The 24101-nt window shown below is 57.8% G+C and overlaps 1 protein-coding gene across 1 annotated transcript; it reads right to left on the bottom strand.

Moving 5' to 3' along the window:
* Positions 1–10262: 10262 nt before the first annotated feature.
* LOC101438928 (chymosin-like) lies at positions 10263–23832 on the bottom strand. The gene is given in 10 exon segments (XM_058302951.1): positions 10263–10493; positions 11133–11231; positions 11748–11892; positions 12556–12669; positions 14943–15142; positions 19303–19421; positions 20188–20272; positions 20274–20306; positions 21323–21470; positions 23771–23832. Coding segments are annotated over 10 exon segments (1143 nt in total). The 3' UTR covers positions 10263–10355.
* Positions 23833–24101: the final 269 nt, after the last annotated feature.

The raw sequence follows: 24101 nt of genomic DNA on the forward strand, positions 1-24101 counted from the left end.
ACAAAGGGGAGGAGGAGCTCCCGTCTCTTCTTGGACCTCCTTCTGCTCTAGACCTCAAGGAGGAAAACTGTCTGGATATGAGCTTCGGGGCACAGGGCAGTAAGATGGGGGGGGGGGGTCACGGCCTTCCAAAGACGCCCAAGGCCTAATTCCCAACCTTTCACTGTGGTATCTGCCCTGCCGAAAGGAACTTGCAGGTGTGCTTACATTAAAGCTCCTGAGACGGGGAGATTATCTGTGTGCACTCAACGTAATCACAAGGGCCCTTATGCTAGAGAGGCAGGCGCGGCGAGTCAGAGATAGTTGTGACCACGGAGGGAGAGGTCGGAGTGACGCGTGCACGAGCCGAGGAGTGCCGGCTGCCTCTAGGAGCCGGAAAAGGCAAGGAAACCGATTCTCCCCGAGCCGGACAAAGCCGGCCCTGCTGACACCTTGGTTTTAGCCCAGGGAGGCTGATTCCAGACTTCTGACCTCCAGACCTATGAAATAATAAATCTGTGTTGTTTCAGGCCACTGGGTTTGTGGCAGTTTGTTACAGCAGTAATAGGGAACTAATACAGCTGATGTCTCCCTCCATCAAGGAAGGAAGCTGACTCCTTGCCACCCGATCCCGCCGACATCCTCTGCAGCGGCCAGAAGGCTGGACGTGAGAGTCCCCAGCCACCGGGCTGTGGACGCCGGGAGGCTTCCTGCCAATCAGCCTAATCAAAGCTGCCACAGTCTTCAGGGGAAATCCTAGGGATGGTGCCTCTCCCCACCCCCACCCCACTGGCTGCACCCCCAGGCCTGGGCCTGGCGCCCTGCTGAGCCTCTGCTGTAGAAATCCTGCAGCCCCTTCCTAGCCTTGAGCACCACAGCTCTCTACTGCCCTCAGGCTTCGGCTCTCAGTTCCTCCAGGGAACCCCGCTGGGATTATAACGGGCTCCTCTCATCTGGGGGTGCCTTGTAGACTGCCCGGAGGCTGGGGAAGGCCAAGTGGCCTGTTTGGAGCAGCGGAGGTGGAGGAAGCCGGGGCTGGAGCCTACCCTGGCCCAGGGAGGCACGCGCTTTCACAGCAGACGAGCACACTCGGGGGGCAGCAGCTGGCCTGGGAAGGTTGGCAGGGTTGCAGGTCGCAGCTGCTTCCCTTTCCTCCATTCAAATCCCCGCCCTCGCTCCCCCGCCTCTGAGGCGCTGGAACACAAGCTGAATGGCAGTCGTGCGTTCTGGACTGAAAACTGGGACACAGAGCCTGGCAAAAGATTCTTATGACACTCCTTGGTGAAAGAAGCGGTCTGGCAGATGGAGTTTGATTTCAGAATTACCACCCTCTTTTTAGGACACTGCAATAAATTGAGGTAGCAATGGGAGAGAATCTTTCAAATCTATATCCAAAATATGGTCCCTCCCAATAAATCTCCCCCCATAAAACTCTATGAAGGGGAAGTGGATTTGGTGTAACTGATAGAGCGTCCGCCTACCACATGGGAGGTCCAGGGTTTAAACCCAGGGCCTCCTGACTCATATGGTGAGCTGGCCCACGCACAGTGCTGATGTGCAAAAGGAGTGCCGTGCCACACAGGGGTGTCCCCTGCATAGCAGAACCCCATGCATATGGAGTGCACCCCTCAAGGAGAGCCGCCCCATGCAAAAAAAAAAAAAGCACAACCCGCCCAGGAGTGGTGCTGCACACACCGAGAGCTGACGCAGCAAGACGACAGAAACAAAAGAGACACAGATTCCTGGTGCCACCAAGAATGCAAGCGGACACAGAAGAACACACAGCGAATGGACACAGAGAGCAGACAACGGAGGGGGTAGGAGGAGGGATAGAGAAATAAATAAAAATGAATTTAAATATATATATATGAGGATGAAGATCGTGTTTCAGCTCATCACTGCAGCTCTAGCACATGGGTGCTAAATATTTGATGAAAGAGAGGAGGTCACTTAACAAGATCCAGCAAATGCCCAGCACAATCATTCTCCAGCTGTGTAGGAGAGCCCCAGGGCCACCTTCCCAGCTCAGGTGCCTCCCCTGGGGCAGGTGATTGATTTTCCAGTGTCCCTCTGCCCCCACTGAGGGACATACACTGGGTCCCACCTGGAGCCTGCACCCCAGGGAGTCTGACCAGTCCCTGCGCCCGCTGGGACCTTCCCACGCAGGCCGGGGCAGCTCCGGCCCTGGGGAAGGGGCTAGGGCTGATGGGCGGCAGGTGGTGTGGGCTGCCAGCAGCCGGCCTGGTGGCCGCTCAGGGCAAGGCAGTTGATGCAGACATCTGAGCGGTCAGAGGAGGGCGGAGGCCCAGGAGGTGTATGCACCGGTGCCTCCGACCTTTGCCAGGGGTCACCCCACGGGCTGCAGAAAGCCCTTCCCCTCTCTCTCGGGTCAAATAAATCCTGGAGCCACCCAAGGACTAGCGTATGAGGGCAGTTTCTTCTGTGCCAGCTTTTAAGTTTTCCTCTCTGAAGGCTTCCCAGTGTCCCAGTGTCCGGACCAGGACAATGATTTCTGAAGTTTCCCAGATTCCCAAGCCGTGCTCTCGTCCATCTCCTGCCTCAGGAAAGAGCTTGAGATTCTCCACTCTCGGCAGATCATCCCCATCCACAAGGCGCTGGCCACCAGCTGACCGGGGGAGGCCCGGGGCGCCCGGCTGACCTCAAGCCCAGCCTCTGGAAGCCCGTCTGCGCACAGCCCCGTCACTGCACATGAGTGATGCTGTCAATGAGAAATGCCCCCGCGGACCTGACGCGGGGACTGTGGTTGAGATTCCGTGCAGCCGGAGGAGAGCGTGGCTTAAAGGACTTCCCAAGGAATAATTCAAAGCTGCAGGAGATGTGGGCACCGCCTGGCACATAGGAGGTCCGTTCCCGAGATTCCTTGTTTCCTCTTACTGGCCCTGAAAGTAAAGCTCGAGAACAGAGTTATTCTGGTCTCAATGCTCCACGGGGCCCTGGAAAGAAAGGGACCCTCCACTGTCATGGCTGGGGCCAGAGGAGAGGGCAAGGACCAAAGGCTGGGGGCAGCGCTGAGCCTGGGCACAGAACTGCAGCCCCAGTTTTGAGGAGACCAAGCCGCCAGCCTGGAGGAGGGGCCAGGGCCGTGAGCAGGCCCCAAAAGGGAGGTGCCAGTCCACCAGCTAGAATGGGGGGACAGCACTGGCCTGCAGCTCACCCAGGCATGTCCCCACCCGGGCAACTCCACGAACGTCCAGTGAACCAGATCCGGCTGCTGCCCAAGGCCCTGGGGCAGTACTTCCTTCCAGCGGATGGGTTTTTCTGTGGACCAGCTGCTCCCAAGCCCTTCTGGCACTCAGAGGAGGCACCTTCTTGCCCGGCCAGCCCTAGCTCAAAATGGAATTCTGTGGGGAGCAGGTGTAGTTCAGTGGTTGGGCACCTGCCTCCCATGCATGAGGTCCCAGGTTCAGTCCCTGGTGCCTCCTAAAAATAAAATAAATTTAAAAATTTAAAAAGGAATTCTGGTATCACAGACCATCCAGAAAGATCAGAAAACAAAGACGGAGAAGGGGAAGGCTAGTCAGAGAGAGGGACCAAGTCTCCCGTGTCTGCCTGCCTCCCGCAGCAGCTGGCACTGTGTCCCACAGAGTAGGCACACTGTGAATCCACTGTCCCCAGGGTGGCCTGGTAGGGGGAAGAGGAATTTGCAGGACAAAAAAAAATCTAAGCCCCCTCTCGATTTCGAGGTGGAGAAGACATCGCCATCCCAGGGTCCTTGGGATGGAGGAATAAAATATGGATTAGAGTGGACTTTCAGGTGTTCTACCATAGAATTATTGTGACTCTAGTAATGGAAGACATTGTGTCATCGATGTGAATACAGTGGCCACGGGGATTGCTGAGGGCAGGGAGAGGGAAAAAGAGGTGTGATGTGGGGGCATTTTTGACAACTTGGAGTTGTCCTGAATGATATTGCAGGGACAGATGCAGGACATTATATATCCTGCCATAGCCCACTGAACGGACTAGGAGAGAATGTCAACCACAACGTAAACTATAATCCAGGCTGTGTAGCAATGCTCCAAAATGTATTCATCAAATGCACTGCAAGTACCGCACTGATGAAAGAAGTTGTTGATGTGGGAGGAGTGGGGTGGGGTGGGGAATGGAGGTATATGGGAACCTCTTATATTTTTTAAATGTAACATTTTGTGTGATCTATGTATCTTTTTAAAAAAAAATTTTTAAGTCTAAAAAAACAAAAACAAGTTGTACAAATAGGAGGTTGGGTCACTAGAGGGCGCTCCAGGACAAGAGCTGAGTTCCAAGGCCAGCAACACCTGAGTTTTGCAGGGCAGAGAGCGGCAGAGTTTGGAGATGTTTATTCATTCACCATAAATCTGCTGGACAATTACTGTCAAACACTGTGCTAGATGCTTATGCAGGATACAAAGAGAACTGAGATGTGACTCCTGCCCTCAGAGACCGGGTACATCTCAAAAAAAAGATAAACAAAGTATAAGGTATCCATCTCTTCTATCTATTAAGTGCCCGCGTTTTTGAGCCTTACACACCGTCCCTGCTACCGGCAGCACTTGCCTCCTCCCCCGCATCTGCAGAGCCCCCTCCCCCACTCCCCCGGCCGCCATTAGTGTCTTTGTTCAAATGTCACCTTCTCTTTCAGCCTGCCCTTCCTGCCTCATTTTAAAGCAGAAAGTGGCTCCACTCTCCCAATCCTTCCGGCCCTACAGTCTTCCCCTGGAGCTTATCTGATAGGCGACATCATTTACATAGGTGTCATCTCTGTGGTCTGTCCCCCCATTCGAACTCCCCGAGAGTGGAGGGTTCATCTGCTGAGGCCGCTGATAAGCCGTCTGTGCCTGGAACACTGCTCTCCATGCAGAGGGAATTTTATAAATATCTTTTCATGATTCTATGAGCCACGATAATTAGCCACAAGTAAATCGGGTGGCTGAGGGTGAACCAGCAAAGAGCCCCACGTTTGGAGGGTCTGGGTGAAGCGGGGGTCCCGTGCAGATGTCCCTCCTGGCCTCAGCAGACCCCAGCTCCTCCAGGCAGGGGCTGCGCCTTCCGGGGGGCTGAGCCCGGGACAGGGGCAGTGGGGCAGCCAGCGTCCCCCGGCCTGCCCCGGGCTTTCTCCTCGCCCGCGTTCCCAGCGGCAGCCTCAGGCTCTCGTGTGGGCCTCCCTGGAGGCTCCAGCCTTCCAGGGCTTCAGGACACAGGGCGCCTCTGCACGCCAGTCCCAGTGACATTCTCCCCTCTGCTTCAAGGAGGAAACAAGCCTTACAGCTCGGAAAACAGTCCATCATTTTGTCATAACATTTCCATTTCAAAGACTTCCTTTCTAAGCTCTCTGGCCACCGCTTCCTCTCATTAGCATGAGAACTGGTGGGAGCTGAGTCCCGGGAAGGAAGAGGCCTCTGCTGGGCAGGGGGTTGGAGAGGGGCGCCAGGCGGGCACGCACCTCGGGAGAGACCCTGTGTGTGCGTCTTGGGGAGCCGTGCTTCTCAGGGCCCCTGCCACCCTGGCCCAGATCTGCCTGCTCGTATCACAAGGCACGAAGCCGCCCTTTGGTACCCACCGAGCACCCGCAGCGTGCCAGGAGCTCCGCTGGGCTCTGGGGGCTCAGAGCCGAGAGGGGCGGGCAAGGGGCTCCGTGGGGAAACACGGCAGGCGTGGGCGCGCGGGGCTGGGGCTCGGCGGATGTCGCTGTGAAGATCACTGCCGAGCAGCTAGGAAGGCGCCAGAGGGAGTCTGGTGGAGGGGGGCTCCTCAGACCAGACGGATGAGGAAAAGTCCACAGGCTGGAGAAGGTGGGAAGGGGCAGAGCAGGAGAGCTGAGCCCAAGCCAGGGCGCGCCCCGCGGGGTGTCGGGCGCGGCCAGGGCACCTCCCCCCTCTCCCCCACCAGGCCCCCGCAGCACACAGCACAGCCCCGCAAAGGGGCGCTTCCCAGCCTGGGCCCCTCCTGCACCCAGGCCGCCCCTCTTGACAAGCCAACAGCCCATGTACCGCCGGTGCCAGCGCAGCCCTCCGTTCCTCACTGCGCAGGCCCCGCTGCCTGCAGAGCCGAGGGCGCTCCCTTGCGAAACGCTGGGGGCAGCTGCTCCACCTTCTCTGCCTTTGACCCAGGCCTCCCAACCTCCAAGGAGGCATTCCACAGGGACAGCGAAGAAGAAGTGGGGAGTACTCCAGCCTCAGCAATGGGAGGGAGAAGTCGGGGAATGGGCTTGTGTGCTGGGGGGGATCATAAAGATCCAAGAAGAGAGAAGAGGTCAAGCAGTGTGACTCTTGGGGACCTCACTGACTCATCCATCCATCCATCCACCCATCCATCCAACCATCCAGCCATACCTGATGGAGGCATTTTATGAGTTAGGCACCCAAGATATCAAAGTAAGAGGTGCACAGTGTCTGTCCTCAGGGAGCCCACAGTCAGTGAGGGTCACAGCCAAGGAAATACCTGGCACAGCACCTGAGTGCTAGGCTAAGGAGGTGCTGGGAACAGTGGGGGCACTGAGGAGATCCCCACTATGGTTAGGTTTGAAGGACAATTATAAGTTAGTCAGCCAAAGGGGTCGGGGGTAGAGAACATTCTAAGCAGAGCATTCTCTGCCTCCCGGGGAAATCTCGTGTCTCCAAATCCTCGCTATGCACTTATGATGGGGCTTGCCTAGGGACCCGGGCTCATCTGGTCCAAGCCTCACATTCATGAGAGTCATCAGACCTAGACTTTCTGCATTATCTACCATTGAGGCTGGTGGCTTAAAATACAATTGTTAAATGTAAACCATTGAAATAGAACACGGTTTTTGTAAGCCTGTGTGACATTTCCTTTTTTTTTTTTAATCTACCAAAAGCCTAAAAATGAGTGGCCCAATTCTGTCTCATTCTTGGCAAATAAGCAATATTTTTTTTTTTTAAGATTTATTTTATTTCTCCCCACCCCCTCATTGTTTGTATTTGCCATGTCTGTTCATTGTGTGTTTCTCTTCCTTTTTCAGAGGTACCAGGAAACAAATCTAGGACATCCCATGTGGGAAGCAGGCACCTAATCTCTTGAGGCACCTCTGCTCCCTGCTTTGTTATAGCTCTCGTTACATTTTCCTCCTTGTGTCTCTTGTTACATCAGCTCGCTGTACCAGCCTAGCACGTCAGCTCACTGTCTTGCTTGTCTTCTTTAGGAGGCACCGGGAACTGAACCTGGGACCTCCTATGTGGTAGGCAAGAGCTCAACCGCTTGAGCCACATCTGCTTCCCAGCAGTATTGGTTTTAGATAATGAAAGTTGCTTAAAGTTGAGCAGTTACTCAAAGCCAGAGCTTATTCCTCAGCACCATGCTTGCCCACTGCTGGCAAGACCCTCTGTGCTTGAAGTCCTGGAATTTTCTCCCATTCCCTCCGACCCAACCCCCACCCCCCCCAGGCTCACAACTCACCAGGGACTGGAGGTATCTGGGAGCACCCCGTCCTCCACTTCCCCTCCCGCAGCTCAGTCCGGCTTCTTCCCCGCGAGGGGCCCGGGTCCCTCTGTAGCCAGGGCTGGCTGCTCAACCACAGACCCAGAAAAGCACAAGGAGCAGCTTCCCTGCTGCTCCAGGGGCCTCGTTCTGCCCATCCTTGGGTGCAGCTGAGAAAGACCCCAGGAGTCTTCCCCAGAAGGGATCCCAGCTCCCAGCTCCAGCTGGGGGAAGAGGCCAGAACCCCAACTTCTCCTCATGAAGGACCACCTCCTCTGTAAAGTATCACCACCAAGCCCGTAGCTGCAGTCTCCACGAGGCGTGCTGCATCCCCAAACCGCTGCTTGGCTTGTTGTTTGCGGTCTGGATGTGGTGGGGGTAGGGACGAGGTAGTAAGATGCCCCCCAACGCTTTCCTAGCCCTCCTGAAAATCCAGTCGCAGTAACAGGAGGCATGGCAGACTGGCTGTGATTCAGCCAGCAGAGGCTCGGTAACTTATACTGCCCCCTTGTGGTAGTGTGACGCTTTTCCGTACCCTAGAAAATCCTGTCCTTAGAGCTGGCCCATTCCTGAGGGCGTGAACCTGTTGTAGGCGGGAACTTTTGATGAGGTCACCTCAGTAAGGCGTGACCCAGGGTGGATCTTAATCCTCTTACTGGAGTCCTTTATATACAGAGCGAATATGAAGAGACAGAATCCACAGAGGCACAGAGAAGAAGCCACAGAAGGAGAGAGGAAGCTGGAAGCTGAGGGCAACGAAACCCAGAAGAGAAGGGAGACCAACAGACGCCGCCCTGTGCTTGTCCCACGAGGGAGCCGTCCAGGACCGCGGACTGCCGGTCTTCAGGAGAAAGCGTTACCTGATGAAGCCTGGGTCTAGACATGTTTGTGGTCTCAGAACTGTAAGCTTGTAAGTCAATAAATCCTCATTGTAAAAGCCAACCCATATCTGGTATACTGCATTTTGGTAGCCTGGAAAACTAAAACACCCCTTGTGGCAGTTTGATATTATTTATGAATTCCCAAAAGAGAAATTATATTTGTCAACTGGTCTGTTCCTCTGGGTGTGATACCATTTGATTGGTTTAAATTCAGAGGTTTAACGTTCACTTGATTAAATCAAGATTGGAGCTTTGATTCCACCACGTCATTAGGGAATTCAGGTTGAGTCCCGCCCCCTTGGTGGGCTGTGTAAACTGATAATCAAGACGGCAGAAGAAATACACAGAGGAAGAGAGAGAGCTCCACAGACAAGGAAGAGGAAGGAACTTTGCTCCTACGGCCTTGGGAAGAGAGATGAGCCATTCACCTGATAGTCTACAGCTGGCCTTGTGAAGATTCCAGAAAGAAACAAGCCCTCCAGCCTCCAGCTGAGCTCAGAAGAAGCTGGGCGCATGGAGCCCAAAGAGGAAGAGGAAGGCAGAGCCCTCGCAGACATCGCCCGCCATCTTGCTTCAACACGTGGCAACAGGTATTTGGTGAGGAAGTACTTCTTATGGCACCTTGAGTTGAACTATTTTGACTTGTAACTGTAAGCTTTTATCCCAAATAAAGACCCTTTTAGCTAAAACACCCCTCTTAAAGACTGCCAAAAGAAGGGGATGCAAAGGAAAAGGATGGCCGTGGGTTCAAGCATGCAGTTCCCAGCCAAGCTCTGTCGAGGAAGCCCTAGCAGAGCTGACTCCAAGCACTGGGATTTTCCCGAGAAGTGCATCTATCTGCCTCTCAGAGGTAGTTGAGGGGCCTCAAAGTAACATATCGAGAGAAACCTCTTAGTCCACCTGAATTCCTTGTTCCGGACCTCGGATATTTGTATTTCCCATGTCGCTTCTCTCCTGGAAGAGCGTGCGTGATCTGTATGCAATAAAAGGTCAACTCAGGACTTGGGGTTCCCAAACCCTACACATTCCAAAGAAAGGGCTGACCCTGATCAGCTCCCGAGGGATCACCTCGGAGCCCTTGGAATAGCCCTCTGATCAGAGTGTCTTTGTATCCGAGAGACCAGGAAACACACCAGGTGGGTTATGCTGACAATGTGATTTATGGTGCTTTGTTCTTGCTGGGGGGATTCAGCACTGCATCCAGGAGAGGACACCTGGAAGCCCATACCTGGTCTCACCTGGACAAGCCCCTATGCACATTTTGCCTTTGCTGATTTTAATATGTGTCCTTTCACCGTAATAAACTATAACCATGAGTATAACAGCCTTTCTGAGTTCTGGAAGTCCCAGCAAATCATCAGATCTGAAGGTGGTCTTGGGAGCCTCCTTCACAATACCCTTGGCCCATCTGACAAACACTGGCATCCGGTTTGCCCACGTCCTCTAGAGCAGGATAACATGAGTCTCCAGAAGTGATGAAGCCACTCTGAGTGCTGACAAATCCATTTTTAAGCCGCTACGACCGAGGATGGGGCCTTGGACGGTGGTTCCTTCCCACAGTGGACGTCGATCTCGGGACCCTCGGGCCTTTCCCAGATGATCCCTGACTATTCCATTATGTCCTCTTCCAATGGCCACAAGCCCTTCTCTTGAGAAACCTGGAGCCTTTCTGTCCACAGGTCAGGCGCTCTCTACTCAGCCCCACACCACCGAGCCCTGTCTCTCATCCCAATTAGCAAAGGTCTTCCTACCGAATCATTCCCCAGAAAGCTCTAGAGTGGGAGGCAAGACATGTCTTGGTCGTTCCTGATCGAGCTGGAAGTGGCCATCAGCTGCGTCCTCAGCCCTCCCCTGCTCAGGGGACCCCAGCTCTGCCAGACACACCAGGGGGCAGTCGTGCCCCACCCTTCACCCCCAATGCTGCAGGATTTGGCCCCAGTGAGGAAAAGAGAGGGCAGGCTCTGCAGAGATGTGGTGTTTATTGAGCACTGTCTGCCTGAGGGCCAGCTGTGGTGCGTGCGAGCTTGAGGGCCACGTGGTCCACAGACAGCCGTGCGATCAGACGGCCTTGGCCAGCCCCACGCGGTTGCTGGCCCTATCAAAAACGCTGTAATACTCCCTTAGGAAGACGTCCCCCAGGATCCACTGCTGGGAGTCACCGTTGCCCTGGAAGCCACTGGTGCAGACGCCGGGGTCCTGGGAAAGGCAAGGCTGAGAAGACACTGGTCCCCACCCCATTCACACCCAAATTAATCCTTCATCTATGGTTTCATTTCATCCTTGAAATCACCTTCAGAGGCAAGCAAGCATCAGAATCACCTTGCTCCCTCGATGAAGAAATCAAGATTCAGGAAAACAATGACTTAGTCCAAGATCATTGGGTGGGCTTCTGGAGAGCTGATCCCTTGCGCCAGGCCCCAGGCTCCTTCCCTCCTGCTCTCAGCACCTACTGCCCCGATGACCGGCCAAGGCAGACCTGGGGGCCAAGGCAGGCCTGGGGGCCAAGGCAAGCTGCCCTGCCAAGCTTGGGGTGCTCAGGACTCCATGTCATTGGGCCCAGACACTCAGGGGGTGGGTGAAGGTTTGTCCAAGGAGTAGTGGTCCTACTTCCCCACCTCCCTCCCTCCTCAAGCCAAGGGCTCTGTCCCTCCTGTCTTCCCCACTTCTCCTGAGATGAGAACGCAGTCCCCACCCACGAGGCCCGCTGGCTTAAACGTATGTCTCTGTATTCTCCATTGAGTCACAATGCTTCCTTAGCCGGGGCCCGAGCCAGGGGAGCGGCGGGGAGGAGGGGCGCGAGGGGGCACCCAAGGGCTTCCCCGGTGAGACTCATACCTGGTTAGTGTAGGCGGAGGGCGGCAGCGGGTACTTCCTGCCGTTGATCTCAAAGACAACCGTTGGCATGCTGCTCAGGCTCGTGCAGTTGACGTCAAACTAAAGAGCCAAAGGCAGGTCCCCTTGACCAGGCAGTGGGTGGGAACTGACTGGCGCTCAAGGCAAGGGAGCCCTTCCTCCACGTGGCGTGAGCTGCGGAGGTCAGGGGCCCTGCCTGCTCAGAGACCCCCGGGGGCACCCTGAGGCCAAGGCTCAGTCCTGAGACGTGGTCCTCAAAAGAGGGGCACCGGCTGTCAGCCAACCCAGGGACAGATCCCAGCAGGGGACAAAGGGGTTTGCCTTGGTATGGCCCCCTCCAGGCCCAGGCTGAGCTTGCAAGGACGCTGGGCGCACTAGCTGTCGGGGGGAGGGGACAGGGGGCTCAGGGGTGTAGGAGGAGCAAGGTACAGGGCAGAGGTCCCGGGCCAGTGATGGCACAACCCTCCCAGAGCACCAGGGCTTAAAGTCCAGCTGCTGCATGGAGACACATGCCAGCCCCGACAGCGGGGAGTGGATGCCTGCGCCGACCTCCTTTGTGCAAAGAGGAGTTCTGGGGGGGCCGGGGCCTGGCCTCACCTGGCCGTAAAGTCCCTGTGTGGCTCCGATGACCGTCTGGATGTTGAGGATGTCGCTGCTGGGCCCGGCCAGCATGGAGGTGCCCGTGTCCAGGATGGCCTGACAGCCGCCGTCGCAGGCCACCACCACGTCGTCCACGGTGACACTGCAGAGGGGGCGGCCGTGACCCTCGGGCCAGGAGGGAAGTCCCACCCTCCTGTGGGCCCTTCCTGGAGCCCCTCTAACTTCCCGGGCTCAGAGCAAAGACCCAGAGCGATTTCCCCCAACTCAGGGGGCTCCCGTGAGGCCACCTTCCCTGCCAAACTTCACTAAACCAGCGTGCTCACGGAGGGCGGAAGGAGGGCTGTAGTAGACGCCGGAAAACCTGGTGTCAGATCTTCACCCTGCCGCTGACGTGCGTCTCGGGCAGGGCCAGTGACCTTTCTGCACCCAGGGTTCTCATCTACAAGCTGGGGACGTTAACAGCTTCTGCCCAGACTTCCTGCAGGGACGGGCGTGAGGTTCCCATGCAGGGCCAGTGCCACATAAAGTGGGGACAGCAACGGCACCCCCTCGGGTTGGATAAATGCACCCGGCCACATAATGACTTGGCACAGTGCCGCGCAGGAAGTCGGTGCCCGGTCCACAAATGCGGCTGGTACCGATAAAGCCGAGGGGAACGTGTGGCTTAACCTGGACGCAGGCCGTTCGGCCCGGGACGTGGCTGATGCACTTGACGGCCTCAGCCATGGGGGCAGCTGTTCTTGGGGCTCCTGGTCCCCCGTCCGCCCCCAACACCCTGGCTGGGCCCCCACCGCTGCCCGCCCACCTGTCCACGGTGAACTGCCAGTACTCCTGCACGGTCACGGGCACCCAGTGCAGGGAGCCACTGTAGTACGACGGGTCGATGGCCCCCAGCGTGAGCATGCTCCCCTGGCCGCTCCTGGAACAAGGGAAGGCGTGTGGCAGCCCGGCTCCCCGGGAGGCGCCCCAGCCCCCCAGCCGGGCAGATGCCACTGAGCCCGCCCCCACACTCTCCCCCCGAAGGCGTCACTGAGTCAGTCCTCCCGGCCAAGTGACGCTCCTCCCCGCCTGGGCTTTTCTGACTGCAGCTCAGCCCCCTTTCTTCTCTGAGTTCTGCAGCCCCCCGAACCCAGTGCTTTGCCCCAGCTGTGCCAGGGGCTCAGGAATCAAATCCGCCAGAGGTCACAGGGCCCCGCTCAGGCTCTCCCTGGGGTTTTGCTCCCTGCTCCCCCCATGCCTCCACCTCCACCCTCCCAGGGTCTCTGCCCCAGCCCTTTGGCAGCCTGGAGAAGAAGGGGACTTCACGTTCACTACACCTTAGTTTTATTTTTTTAGGAGGTACTGGGGACTGAACCCAGGACCTTGTACATGGGAAGCAGGTGCTCAGCTACTGAGCTCCACCCGATCCTCACCACACACTTTAGATTAAAATTGCCACCTGGGGAAGTGGACTTGGCCCAGTGGTTGGGGCGTCCATCTACCACATGGGAGGTCCACGGTTCAAACCCCGGGCCTCCTTGACCCGTGTGGAGCTGGCCCATGCGCAGTGCTGATGCACGCAAGGAGTGCCCTGCCACGCAGGGGTGTCCCCCCCGTAGGGGAGCCCCACGCGCAAGGAGTGTACCCCGTAAGGAGAGCCACCCAGCACGAAAGAAAGTGCAGCCTGCCCAGGAATGGCGCCGCCCACACGGAGAGCTGACACAGCAAGATGACGCAACAAAAAGAAACACAGATTCCCATGCCGCTGACAGCAACAGAAGCGGACAAAGAAGACGCAGCAGATGGACACAGAGAGCAGACAACAGGGGCAGGGGGTGGGGAAGGGGAGAGAAATAAATTTTTTAAAAAACTGCCACCCAAACCCAAACTCCTTCTGGCCCATTCTGGGCAGCCAGGAAAGACCCCCTCTCGATGGCCTTACCTGCCCCCACCCTGCTTCTTTGGGTTCCTAGGGCTCATCCAGCCCCTTCCCGCCTCCAGCACCTGCCGCCCCACGGCCTCACCTGTGCTTTCCCTCCGCCTCACCTGGATGACTCCCACTCAGCCCACAGCGAGGCTTCCCCTGCCCCTCCCCCCACCTCTGTGACACGGGGCTGCCCTGGGAAGCCCCCGTTACCCGGAACGTCCCCCACGGTGTCCTTCGCACACCTGTTTACTACGGTGTGAATCTACGCTCCTAGCAGGTCCTGTAGCCCGGCCCTGGCACAGCCCTGGCACATGGTAAGTGCCCAGTAATATCTATTATTGAGTGGATGGATGGAGGGATGGATGGACGGACAAACAAACATACCAATTTGCCCCCTGCCAGGGCTCCCCCAGCTCAGCCTGCAGCCCCTCCCCACGGGGGTCCCATTCTCCATCCTGCCGCCCACCGGCCCCCCTCTGTCTGAGCGGAGCTGTATCATCTTGGGGGGCGGGAGGGAAGAGCAGGGAGCCCAGGAGTGGGCGCCAGGAGCCCCGGGCTGCAGGTCCCGGGGTGACCGAGCCTCCCTGGCCTTCAGCTTCGCCCGTAGTGAAAGGAGGGGGCTGGGCTCCTTTGGAGTCGGCTCTGCCCCCTGCGAATCTCACCGATGCCAACGACGGCTCCTGCGGCCCTGCCACTCTGGGAAAAGGAAGTTAAAAGCCTCTAACAGGGGTGGGGGCAGGCATAGGGTTTTAGTCCCAAGTTTAAGGTCAAGTTTGGCCCAGTAAACCCTGGCTTCATAAATGAATCTATTGGGGGCTTTTTGACAAGAAAGTAGATGTGCCTTTTTTGTTCTTGCTAGAAATAAGGAAAGGGCTTTTTTGGACGCTGGCGACTACATTTTTTTTTTAGGAGGTACTGGGGATTGAATTCAGGACCCTGTACATGGGAAGTAGGAGCTCAACCACTGAGCTACACCCGCTCCATAACAACATTACTCTTTTGTTTTATTTTAAGAGGTACAGGGATTTAACCTGGGACCTCGTACATGGGAAGCAGGTGCTGAATCACCGAGCTACACCTGCTCCGTGATAACATTACTGTTTTATTTTACTTTACATTTCACCTTATATTTTATTTTATTGAGGTACCAGGGATTGAACCCTAGACCTCGTACATGCGAAGCAGGTGTCCAGCCCCCGAGCTACGCCCGCTTCCTGCCGACTCCCCCGGGGCCCACGGTGCTGGCCCGGCCCTCGAAGGCCAGCCCCGGCTGGAACAGCTCCTACCTGCCCATGTAGACTGAGAACAGGTCCTGGGCCAGCAGGTGCCTCGCCATCATGTTGTCGAACACGGGCACTGAGTACGGGGCAGCCAGGGAGGGGTAGGCCAGCCCCAGGATCCCGTCGAACTCCGAGTAGGTGAAGACAACGCCGGGCTCCTGCGTGCTCAGGCCCACGGTCTGGTGGGGGACCACGAGGCTGGAGACCTGCAAGGGAAACCGCAGAGGTCTGCCACCGGCCCCTCCCCAGACACAGAAGGCCCCGGGGTGGGGTGGCCGGGCGGTTCGGAAGCCAGAACCAGAGGCTCTGCCTCTGCTGGCCCTTCGGCAACAGAGGTATTTCAGGACTATCAGAGAAGGGGGGAAGAAGCCTCTCTCCCAGCACTCTGGGCTGTGCTTGGGGAACGGGTCTGATGGGGTGGGGGAGGACGGGCGAGGGTGAGGGGCAGGTGGGGGCGCTCACGGCACAGAGGCAGAGGGGAAGCCCGAGCGGGGGGGTAGGATGAGAACGGCTGAGCCTTCTGCCAGCCTCCCCTTCCCCGCCCCCGTGCGCTTGGCCATCTTCCAAGGAGGGCGAGAAGCAGCACTGTGGGCGGACGTGGAGGTACTTTGCAGCTAAGAGACCCAGGTGGAGCCTGAGCTCTGTCCTTCACTGACTGTGACTTTCCTGAGGTCGAGCCCCTCATCGGCTCAACAGAACCAGAACACCGACATCTCGAGGCAGTGCCAGGCTCAGACATAGTAACCTGAGCGCTTACTAAATGTGTGAGCATGTCCTGGCACTATGTAAGGAAGGGCGCACTCCAAAACGTGCTACTAATCTGCCCACTTCCCTGGATGGCCGACGTGCCCACCAGGCTTTCCGTGCCACCGACAGCCGCAGCCTGGACTTCCGCGTGGTCTCCCTGCTTCCACTCTTGTCCCCTTAGAGTCCCTCCTCCACGCAGGGGTGATCTTTTAAAACGGCAACCTCTGTGCTAGAGGACCCTCATCGCCAGACCTGCTTCTCAGACCTCACCCTGTGCTTCTGACCCCCTGCCCCACACTGTTCCCTCGGACACACCCCTCGTGCTCACCCCAGGGCCTTTGCACGCGCCGTTCCTCTGCCTGCAGTGCTCCTCCCGTCTCGGTCCCCAGACCAGATGTCTTAGGGCTGGCTCCTGGAATTGTGTCCTTTTGGCCACCACCTCCAAAAGGCCATCGTGCCCACTGACTCTAAGCACCCTCTTCCACACTGTCATTCTTGTTTTCTTGATGGATTTGGCACTGTGTGGGGTCATCTTACTTGTCTGTGGACTTACTGTCTCCCCCACTAGACTGCAAGCACCTTGAGGGCAGGCACTTTGTCCATCCTGTTCATCCTCAGCGATTAGAACAAGGCTCAGTAAGCATTTGTGGATGAATGGATTCCTTCTTTCCTTCAGTCAACTAACAGTCATTGAGACGCTACAATGTGGCAGGTGTAGGAATGAACGAAAGAAAGTACCTGCCCCGGAGAAGGTTAAACTCCAGTGGAGACACCAGGTGATAAATTTTCAGAAGTGAATATAGAACAGGTCAGGTGGCAATAAGCTCTCTGGAGAAAAATAAGTCAGGGTGGCGGGCAGGCAGTGGGTTATTTTATACAGCAGTAAGGGAAGGCCTGGCTGATGAAGTGACCTGCGTGGAGATGGGGAAGACAGGGGAGGAGTCTCTGGAGACTGAGAGAAAGGCACTGCAGGCCGAGGGGCCATGCAGGGGTCCTGGGGAGGGCGGGCGTAGCGTGTCCCGTCACAGTGCACCGTGCCTGGAGGGATCAGCGAGGAGGGGGAGAGTGGGAAGGTAGGAGGGCAGGCCCCGGGGGCAGCCCAATCCATGGGGCCTTGCCGGCCATGGTAAAGAGTCTTCATTCACCTGCAGTGAGATAAGGAGCCACAGAAAGATTTTGAGCAAAGGAGGGACATGGTTTGACATAGATTTTAAAAGCATCCCTCTAGGGAAGCAGATGTAGCTCAAGAGACTGGGCTCCCTCCTACCATATGGGAGATCCAGGGTTCAATTCCCGGGGCCTCCCGGTGAAGGCGAGCTGGCCTGCACAGCAAGCTGGTGCAGCAAGATGACGCAACAAGAAGAGACACAACGGGAGACAATAAGAGACACAGCAGACCAGGGAGCTGAGGTGGTGCAAAAGATAGAGCATCGCTCTCCCGTTGCCGAAGGTCCCAGGATTGATTCCCAGTGTCGCCTAAAGAGAAGACAAGCAGACACAGAAGAATGCACAGCAAACGGACACAGAAAGCAGACAACGAGTGCAAAACAAGGCAGGGGGGGGGGCGGGGGAGAAGGGGCAAAAATAAATAAATAAATCTTTTTGAAAAGAAAAAAGCATCCCTCTGGCTGGGTAACACTGAAGGGCCCAGGGTAGGGGCAGGGATACCTGTGAGGGGGCTGGGACAGGTATGCAGGTGAGAGATGGTGGAGGCTTGGACCTAGATGGCCAAACTCTCACTTGTTTGTGAAGGAGAGTCGACAAGATTTGCCGGTGGATGGGGTATGAGGAATGGAAGGATAAGCAGCTAAAGAACAACTCCTGGGTGTATTTCACCTTCATCACAACCTGAAGGTGAGAGTTATTACCCGCACTGTGCGGATGAGGAAATTGAGGCTTACCCAAAGTCGTACAGCGAGGTACTTGGAAGTCAGGATTCTAAGCCAGTGTTCTCCTAACCACTGCGCCCAATGCAGTAGGTCCCCTTCTCCCTCTCAGGTTAGCACCCAGGGCAGCTCCCGGATGGGTGGGGAGACCAGCAGTCCCCCACAGCCTGAACCCAGAGCCCCCTTTCCCCACGGCTCTCACTGTAGCCCCCTTTCCTATTGGCTGGCCTGGATCCCCTCCTTCATCTGAGCCGGCCCCGGCGAAGCCTGCTCGGCTTCTCCATCCTTCCTTCCCCTCGGAAGCCTTCCTGCCTGAACTAGAAACCTGGGATGACCTCCCCATTCATTCCCTTCACTGACCCCTGCCAGGCCCAGCCAACTCGGGTCCACACTAGCAGAGAGCAGGGCCTGGGTGGGCTCAGTCCCCAAGCCAGGCCAGAGGGCCCCACAGCTCCCCACCACCACGGGAGAGCGCAGGGGCTGAGCCCCAAGCGGCACCTCCAGCGCCGGCCCACGGCGGGCGGGTGAAAACAGCCAGGGTGGACCACAGCTGTGGGCGGCAGCCGAGGGCCAGCTCTTCGGTGAGGAGGCAGGACTTTCCCCTGCACCCGAGAGAGCAGGAAAGAGCAATGTCTCTGGGCGGCCGAGGATGCAGGGCACGGGGCAGGGAGTCAGCCCGCAGAGCCCTTGAGGAGCAGGTGCGGCCGAGCCTGCTGGGCACTCAGCAGGGGGCTCTGGGGCGCTGCTCCGTGGCCCCAGCTCGGGGAGGCCAGAGCTGGTGGCACCAGCCCAGCCGAAGGACGAGGACGAGGAGGCAGCCGACAGCAGGGAGGGGCTCCTGGGCTCACAGCAAGAGAGACCAGACCCCAGGAAGAAACCGTGGAAGGCAAGGAGGCCAACCCCCGGGGGCTGCTCGTGATTCTTGGGCATGGATGGTAGAGGAGGAAGAAACCAACACTTATTGTGCCTACCACCGCCTTAGGTACTTCAAAGACCAGAAAGAAACAGGAGAGGGAGCGGAAGTGGCTCAAGCGGTTGAGCGCCTGCTTCCCACATGGGAGGTTCCGGGTTCAGTTCCCGGTGCCTCCTAAAAAAAAAATGATAAAAACCAACTCAGGGGAGCCGATGTGGCTCAGGGGTTGAACGCCAGCTTCCCACATGTCCCAGGTTCAATTCCCAGGCCCTGTACCTCAAAAAAAAAAAAAAGACAGGAGCCCCCTCTTTGGAGGGTGCGGATGTTCCTGACTTGAAAAAGCACACGGCTGTGTGACTTAGAGGGAGGTCAAGGTCAAGCCAGGAGCACTGTACAGAGAGTCAAGATGTGGACTGACCCTTAGCTCCCTCGGGCTCCAGCTGTGTGACTTCCAGAACTATCACCTTCTCTGAGCCTCCAGTTCCTCACCTGAACAAGGAATGGTGCCTTCCCACTGATCAGTTAGTTGGAAGAAGCAAATGTCAAAAGGGTCACACACACCAGAGACTCCGTGCAGGCAGAGGCTCTGGCCCTGAACCAGCTTAGCAAGGACGCCTGGAAACTGTACCGGGCCCCGAGAAGGCTCTCGGGGGACGCTAGCAGGAAGGAGGACAGGGCTCTGGCTAAACCCTTCGGCATCCTTGCCCACCAAACCCCGGGGTGAGCAGGAGCTTCGGGGACCCTCGCTGTTGGCGGCAGGCTCAGCTCCTGCGTGGGGGGCGGCGTGGGGGAGGGGAGGGCGCCGGCCCAGCTCACTCACGCTGACCGTGTCGGAGCCCAGTTCGCCCTGCATGCTGCCCGTGCCGTACTGGATGGAGAGCGGCCGGCCCAGGCTGCGGAAGCTGGAGGACTTGGCCGGGTCAAAGCGGCGGTGGTTTTCTGCAACACAGACCGCAGTCAGCGGGGGCCATGGGAATCTTCTCTCCCCAGGGCAGCGACGGCCGGGCGGAGCACCCAGACCCCGCAAGAGTGCGGGCTGAAAACGCACAGCCCGTGTCCCCTCCGGCCTCAGTCCCTCGGGAGTCTAATGAAGAAAACGTTTTTTGCTGCTCAGCTCGCCTTCCTGGGCCCCACTGCTGGCTATGAAGCTGTAGGAAGGAAGGGAGGAGGTAAGAGAAAGGAAAGAAAGGAGGAGAGAGAGCGACCATGCCTGTGATTGCCATGCACATTTTATTTTACCAGCTGAGTCACTTAGGCTGGTCCCTTAGTTTCCTCATCTGGAAAATGGGGATAAAAGGAGTCCTGAGCTCCCGGAACGCTGGAGAAGTAAATGGTTACCGAATGTTAAATATTGACTCGTCATTAGTAACAGGTCCTCCCTTCTCTGGGCACCCACCAGCATGTCCTAGCCCCATTTCATAGAAGGGAAAACTCAGGACCTGGGAGAGTAGGCACTTTGCCTTGGTTCCTGATAGAGGTTAAAAAAGCAAAAGCAAAAAATCAAGGTGTGCTAACTTCCAGCTGGTGCTTCGTACATCAGACCCGTGACCTGCAAACCTTCCCGGTCATCAGCCAGTGGGGAGGACGCGCGAGGAGGCTGGGCAAGGGCAAGCGAGGTCTCCTGCCCGCGTTGCCCGCCGCCCTGACCGCTGCGCGCAGGGCGGGTCTGAGCGCGAAGGGGCGCGCGGGGCGGGGAGGCACTCACCGCAGGCATCGCTGGTGCAGTAGACAGAGGGCACCCAGAGATCCGAGGAGCCCGTATCGAACACCACGGTGAATTCCTGCGGCGGGGGTCCCGATGTAGATCTTCCCAAAGTACTGACTCTGAGGACAGAGGGCGCGAGGCGGGGGGTGGGGGCGGGCGGGAGGCTTCAGGCTCCGCCCGGAGGAGCCCGTTAGGTCCCAGGCGCTGAGCTTTCTGCCCGGAGCCTGGCAGCATCTGTCAGGGGAGGCCAGTGGGGGCTGCCCTGGGAGGGTTCTTGGTCTCCAGCCACGCAGCCGGGCGGGGCCTGACTTCCCGCGGGCCCTGGAGTTAACCCCAGGAGCAGGCGTTAGACCAGACCCTCGAGGGTGCCTAGTGAGGAAGCCGAGCCCCCCTGCCGGGGCAGGAGGACACCAGCCACAGGGGTGGGGCGCCAGCAAGGTACGGGCTCCAGCCTGCACCTGCCTCCTTGCCAGCACCTTCCCTGTGTCAGAGCAGGGCTGGGGGGCGGGCGGGAGGATGGCCTAGATAGGGAGAGCACAGAGGAGCAAAAGAAAGAGGTTGTCGGCGTGGGAGGAGTGGGGGGTGTGGGTATATGGGAACCTCTTCAATTTTTTAATGGAACATTTTTGGTGCTCTATGTGTCTTTTTTAAAAAGGCAATTAAATTGTTAAAAATAAAAAAATTTAAAAAAAGACTGTTTAGTGTCACGGGGGACAGCTGAGCGAGAGAGCAAGGTCCAGAAGGGGACGGGGCAGCAGGGGTGAGCCCGCCTGAGTCCTAGAAGGGAGGGCCAGGAGGGCAGTGGCCACGCACTTGGCCACTGCAGACCCTGCGGCTCTGGCCCTGACGAGCGTGGGCGAGGGCTGGGGTCCCCCGCTGGGAAAGGTGGCCTGCGGTGGGGACTGGGGACAGGCCCGCAGGAGGGTGGGCTGAGCCAGCCCCCCCCACCCCCCGGCGGCCTTCGCAGCCTTGGGCGCCCCTGCTGGGTCTGCTGGCCCATTGTGGAGCTTCCGAGGGTGGGGGGGACGGCCAATGTTCCTGAAAGGGGGGGAAACTGAGGGCAGGCGGGGCCCGGGGCAGCGCCCACGGCCCTGTGTGTGAAGGGAGCGCTGGCCAGGCTGGCAGAGCCACTCACGTCCAGGTAGTTGGTCAGGGGCTCCTGGGCCACGCCGAGGCTGGAGTTCTTCCCGCTGATGGCATCCGGGTGTTTGCTCAGGAAGTCCTCCAGGAGCCCCTGCTCCTTCAGGGCAGTTCTCAGCGACTTCCCTTTGTACAGGGGGATCCTGAGGAGGTGGGGGCGCCGCCGTGACGAGGGCAGGGCCTCTCCCGCAGGTCCGCAGAGACCCCCGGCCCTAAGCCCCTCCTGGCCCCGCTGCTCCACACCCCCTGACCCCTGGCCACTGGCTTTCAGACATTTTTTTGTTCATCATGACCCAAAGTAAAAAACATATTTTGCCTCAGTTCACAAATCAATGCCCATCCCTACTAAATGCAACGCTCTCTGATAGTTTCTCTCTTTTTTAATGCAAGTGGAGACCCCCTGGGTGTATTTTATAACTCCCTAATGAGTTCTGCAGGCGTGCGGTTTGAGAGATACCAAGCACATTTATGTCATGCAGGCAACCAAACTCTTGCTACCGTGGGCCAGACACTGAGCGAGGCTCAGGGGACTCAACAGTGACAAGGACGCAGCGGCTGCCCTCAGGGAGCACGCTGACTGAAAAGAAAACGATGCCGCCAGGACATGCCCGCTGTTTGCTAATAACCCCTTTTCCCCACTCTTTTACAGGGTTTCTCAGCATAGAGCCCACACCCCAGGGAAGCCCCGACTGCGTTTAGGTGTTGGATGATGGAGGTGTCGCAATGGGAAGATAATCAAGAGGGAAAACCACAGAAGCCGGTTCTAGACCTGCTCTGCCAGGCTCCTCAGAGCACCTGCTCTGAGCATCTCAGAGCACCCGCTCCTTATCTGCTAAATGGGTTACACCTTCCTTTCCAGCCACACTCCTGGCCCTGCCTTTGAGCAACCAGGGGGCTTAACCTCTCTGGCTCTTAGTTTCCTTCCCCGTGGATTGAAGGCGTGAAGCGCGACAATTCCAAAGTCCCTTGCAGCTCTACAAATCGCACAGTCCTCCTCTGTGACGCCGGCTTCAGGGTAACTTGAGACTACAGATGGGAAGGAGCTTTGGGAGGAATAAAACGGCAGCAGTTTTAAGATCTACAAAGAAAGCGAGTTTTCTCCTGTTTGCATCCCGAATGGACTCCGTACGGAACAGCCCTATGCCTGAACGCTGATCTCTTCTTGGCGCCGGCCCCAGCCTGCAGCCCCTATGCATAATTTCAGCAGAGACTTGGATGATAAAGGAAAAGGCTCACATGGCATTTCTCTCTTTCCTCTCGTGATAGAAATCATGCACCCAAAAGGCAAGAGGCTGGACCCAGCTCCTGGCACCAAGCCCGCTGTTATCCTCTCCTATGTCCCCACGCCCAGGTCCCCAAGATGCTTTCTGCTTGGTTCCAGCTCCAGCTGCCAATCGGCTCGGGGTCTACCCTGCTGACCCCCTGCGCAGCCGGCAGCTAAGGCTCTGCCCGGTCCTCAAGAGGCTGGTGGCAGCTGGTGGCAGCCTGGCACGAGGCAGCGAAGGGGCTGCCTGAGCCCGCCGCCGTGGAAACAGCCCCAGCCCTGCCTCCCGTCCCTGTGCTGGGGCACCGCTCAGTGGGCCCTGGAGGAGCTTCATTCCCAGGGCCGTGGCAAGGAGCGCCGACTGGTTGGAGGCACCCCGGCCCCTGGCAGGGACCCAGCTTCCCGGGGGAGGGAGTCGGGTTTCCCAGTGGCCAGGGCTCAACAGGGCTCAAACCTGGGCACCTGGAGGAAGCGGATATCGTGGCAAGGGTGCGAGCCCACCTGGGACCAAGTCCTAGCTCCTGCACTTCTAACCGATGGCCAGGGCAGGGCAGGGACCCTACGAAATGCAAATAATACCTCACGAACAGGCAGTTGTGAGGATTCGTGAGAGTATAAGTAAAAACCTGGTCACGTGACTGGCCCCTAGTAGCAGCTCAGTGAATGCCAGTTAGTATGTTTGGGGGAGAACGGGGGCCTTCACCCACAAAGGACTGGCTGTGACCGAGAATTCCATTTCACTGAAGGAATGTTTCTACAGCTCTTGCTATGTGCCAGGCACTGTTTGTACCATTTTACAAAAATTAACTCATACAGTGCTCGCAACAACCCTATGTGGTGGATACTCTTACTACCTGAATTTAATAGATGAGGAAACGCAGGCACAGAGGTTAGGCTGGCGCTGGCGCTGGGGTTCCAATGCCAGCACGTTTGCCTGCAAAGCCTGTGGATCTCCCCCCGCTGCTGCCTGCTGCCCTGCGCTTCCCACCACACCTGGAGGGTAGGGGTCCCCGAGAGAGGGCCCCAGGGGTGCAAAGGTAAGACTGGCAGGGAGGGGTTACTCTGGAAGCCCGCAGCCTCGCTCTGAGAATCCAGCTGGCTGGAGGACCCGGGGGAGCCCCCACCCCGAGAGGAGGCAGGAGATCCCCCCCCCAACCCTCCCCGGGACCTGCCCTTCACCTGGTGACCCTGCCACCCTGGGAGAGCGCGAGGACCGCCAGCAGCACCGCGAGGCCCCTCATCCTGACCGCCCGCCGCTCGGCTGCCGCCCCCGCCCCTCCCGCAGCCTTTATAGAGGAGCAGGTAGCCTCTGGCGGGATGCCCAGGCTCAGAGGCAGCCCCGCGCTCAGGCCCCTCCGCAAACACGCGGCGAGAGCGCCCGGGGCACCGACCCAGCGCCCGTGTCGATAAGGCCACACGCTCCATGTTCCATCGCGGCAGGGACTTCAAAGCCCAGGTGTACACACGCCCGGCGCTCAGGCCAGGGCACGTCCACAGGGGCCTCTCCTGT

The sequence above is a fragment of the Dasypus novemcinctus genome, chromosome 9 (assembly GCF_030445035.2).
Source record: "Dasypus novemcinctus isolate mDasNov1 chromosome 9, mDasNov1.1.hap2, whole genome shotgun sequence".
Classification (NCBI taxonomy): Eukaryota; Metazoa; Chordata; class Mammalia; order Cingulata; family Dasypodidae; genus Dasypus; species Dasypus novemcinctus.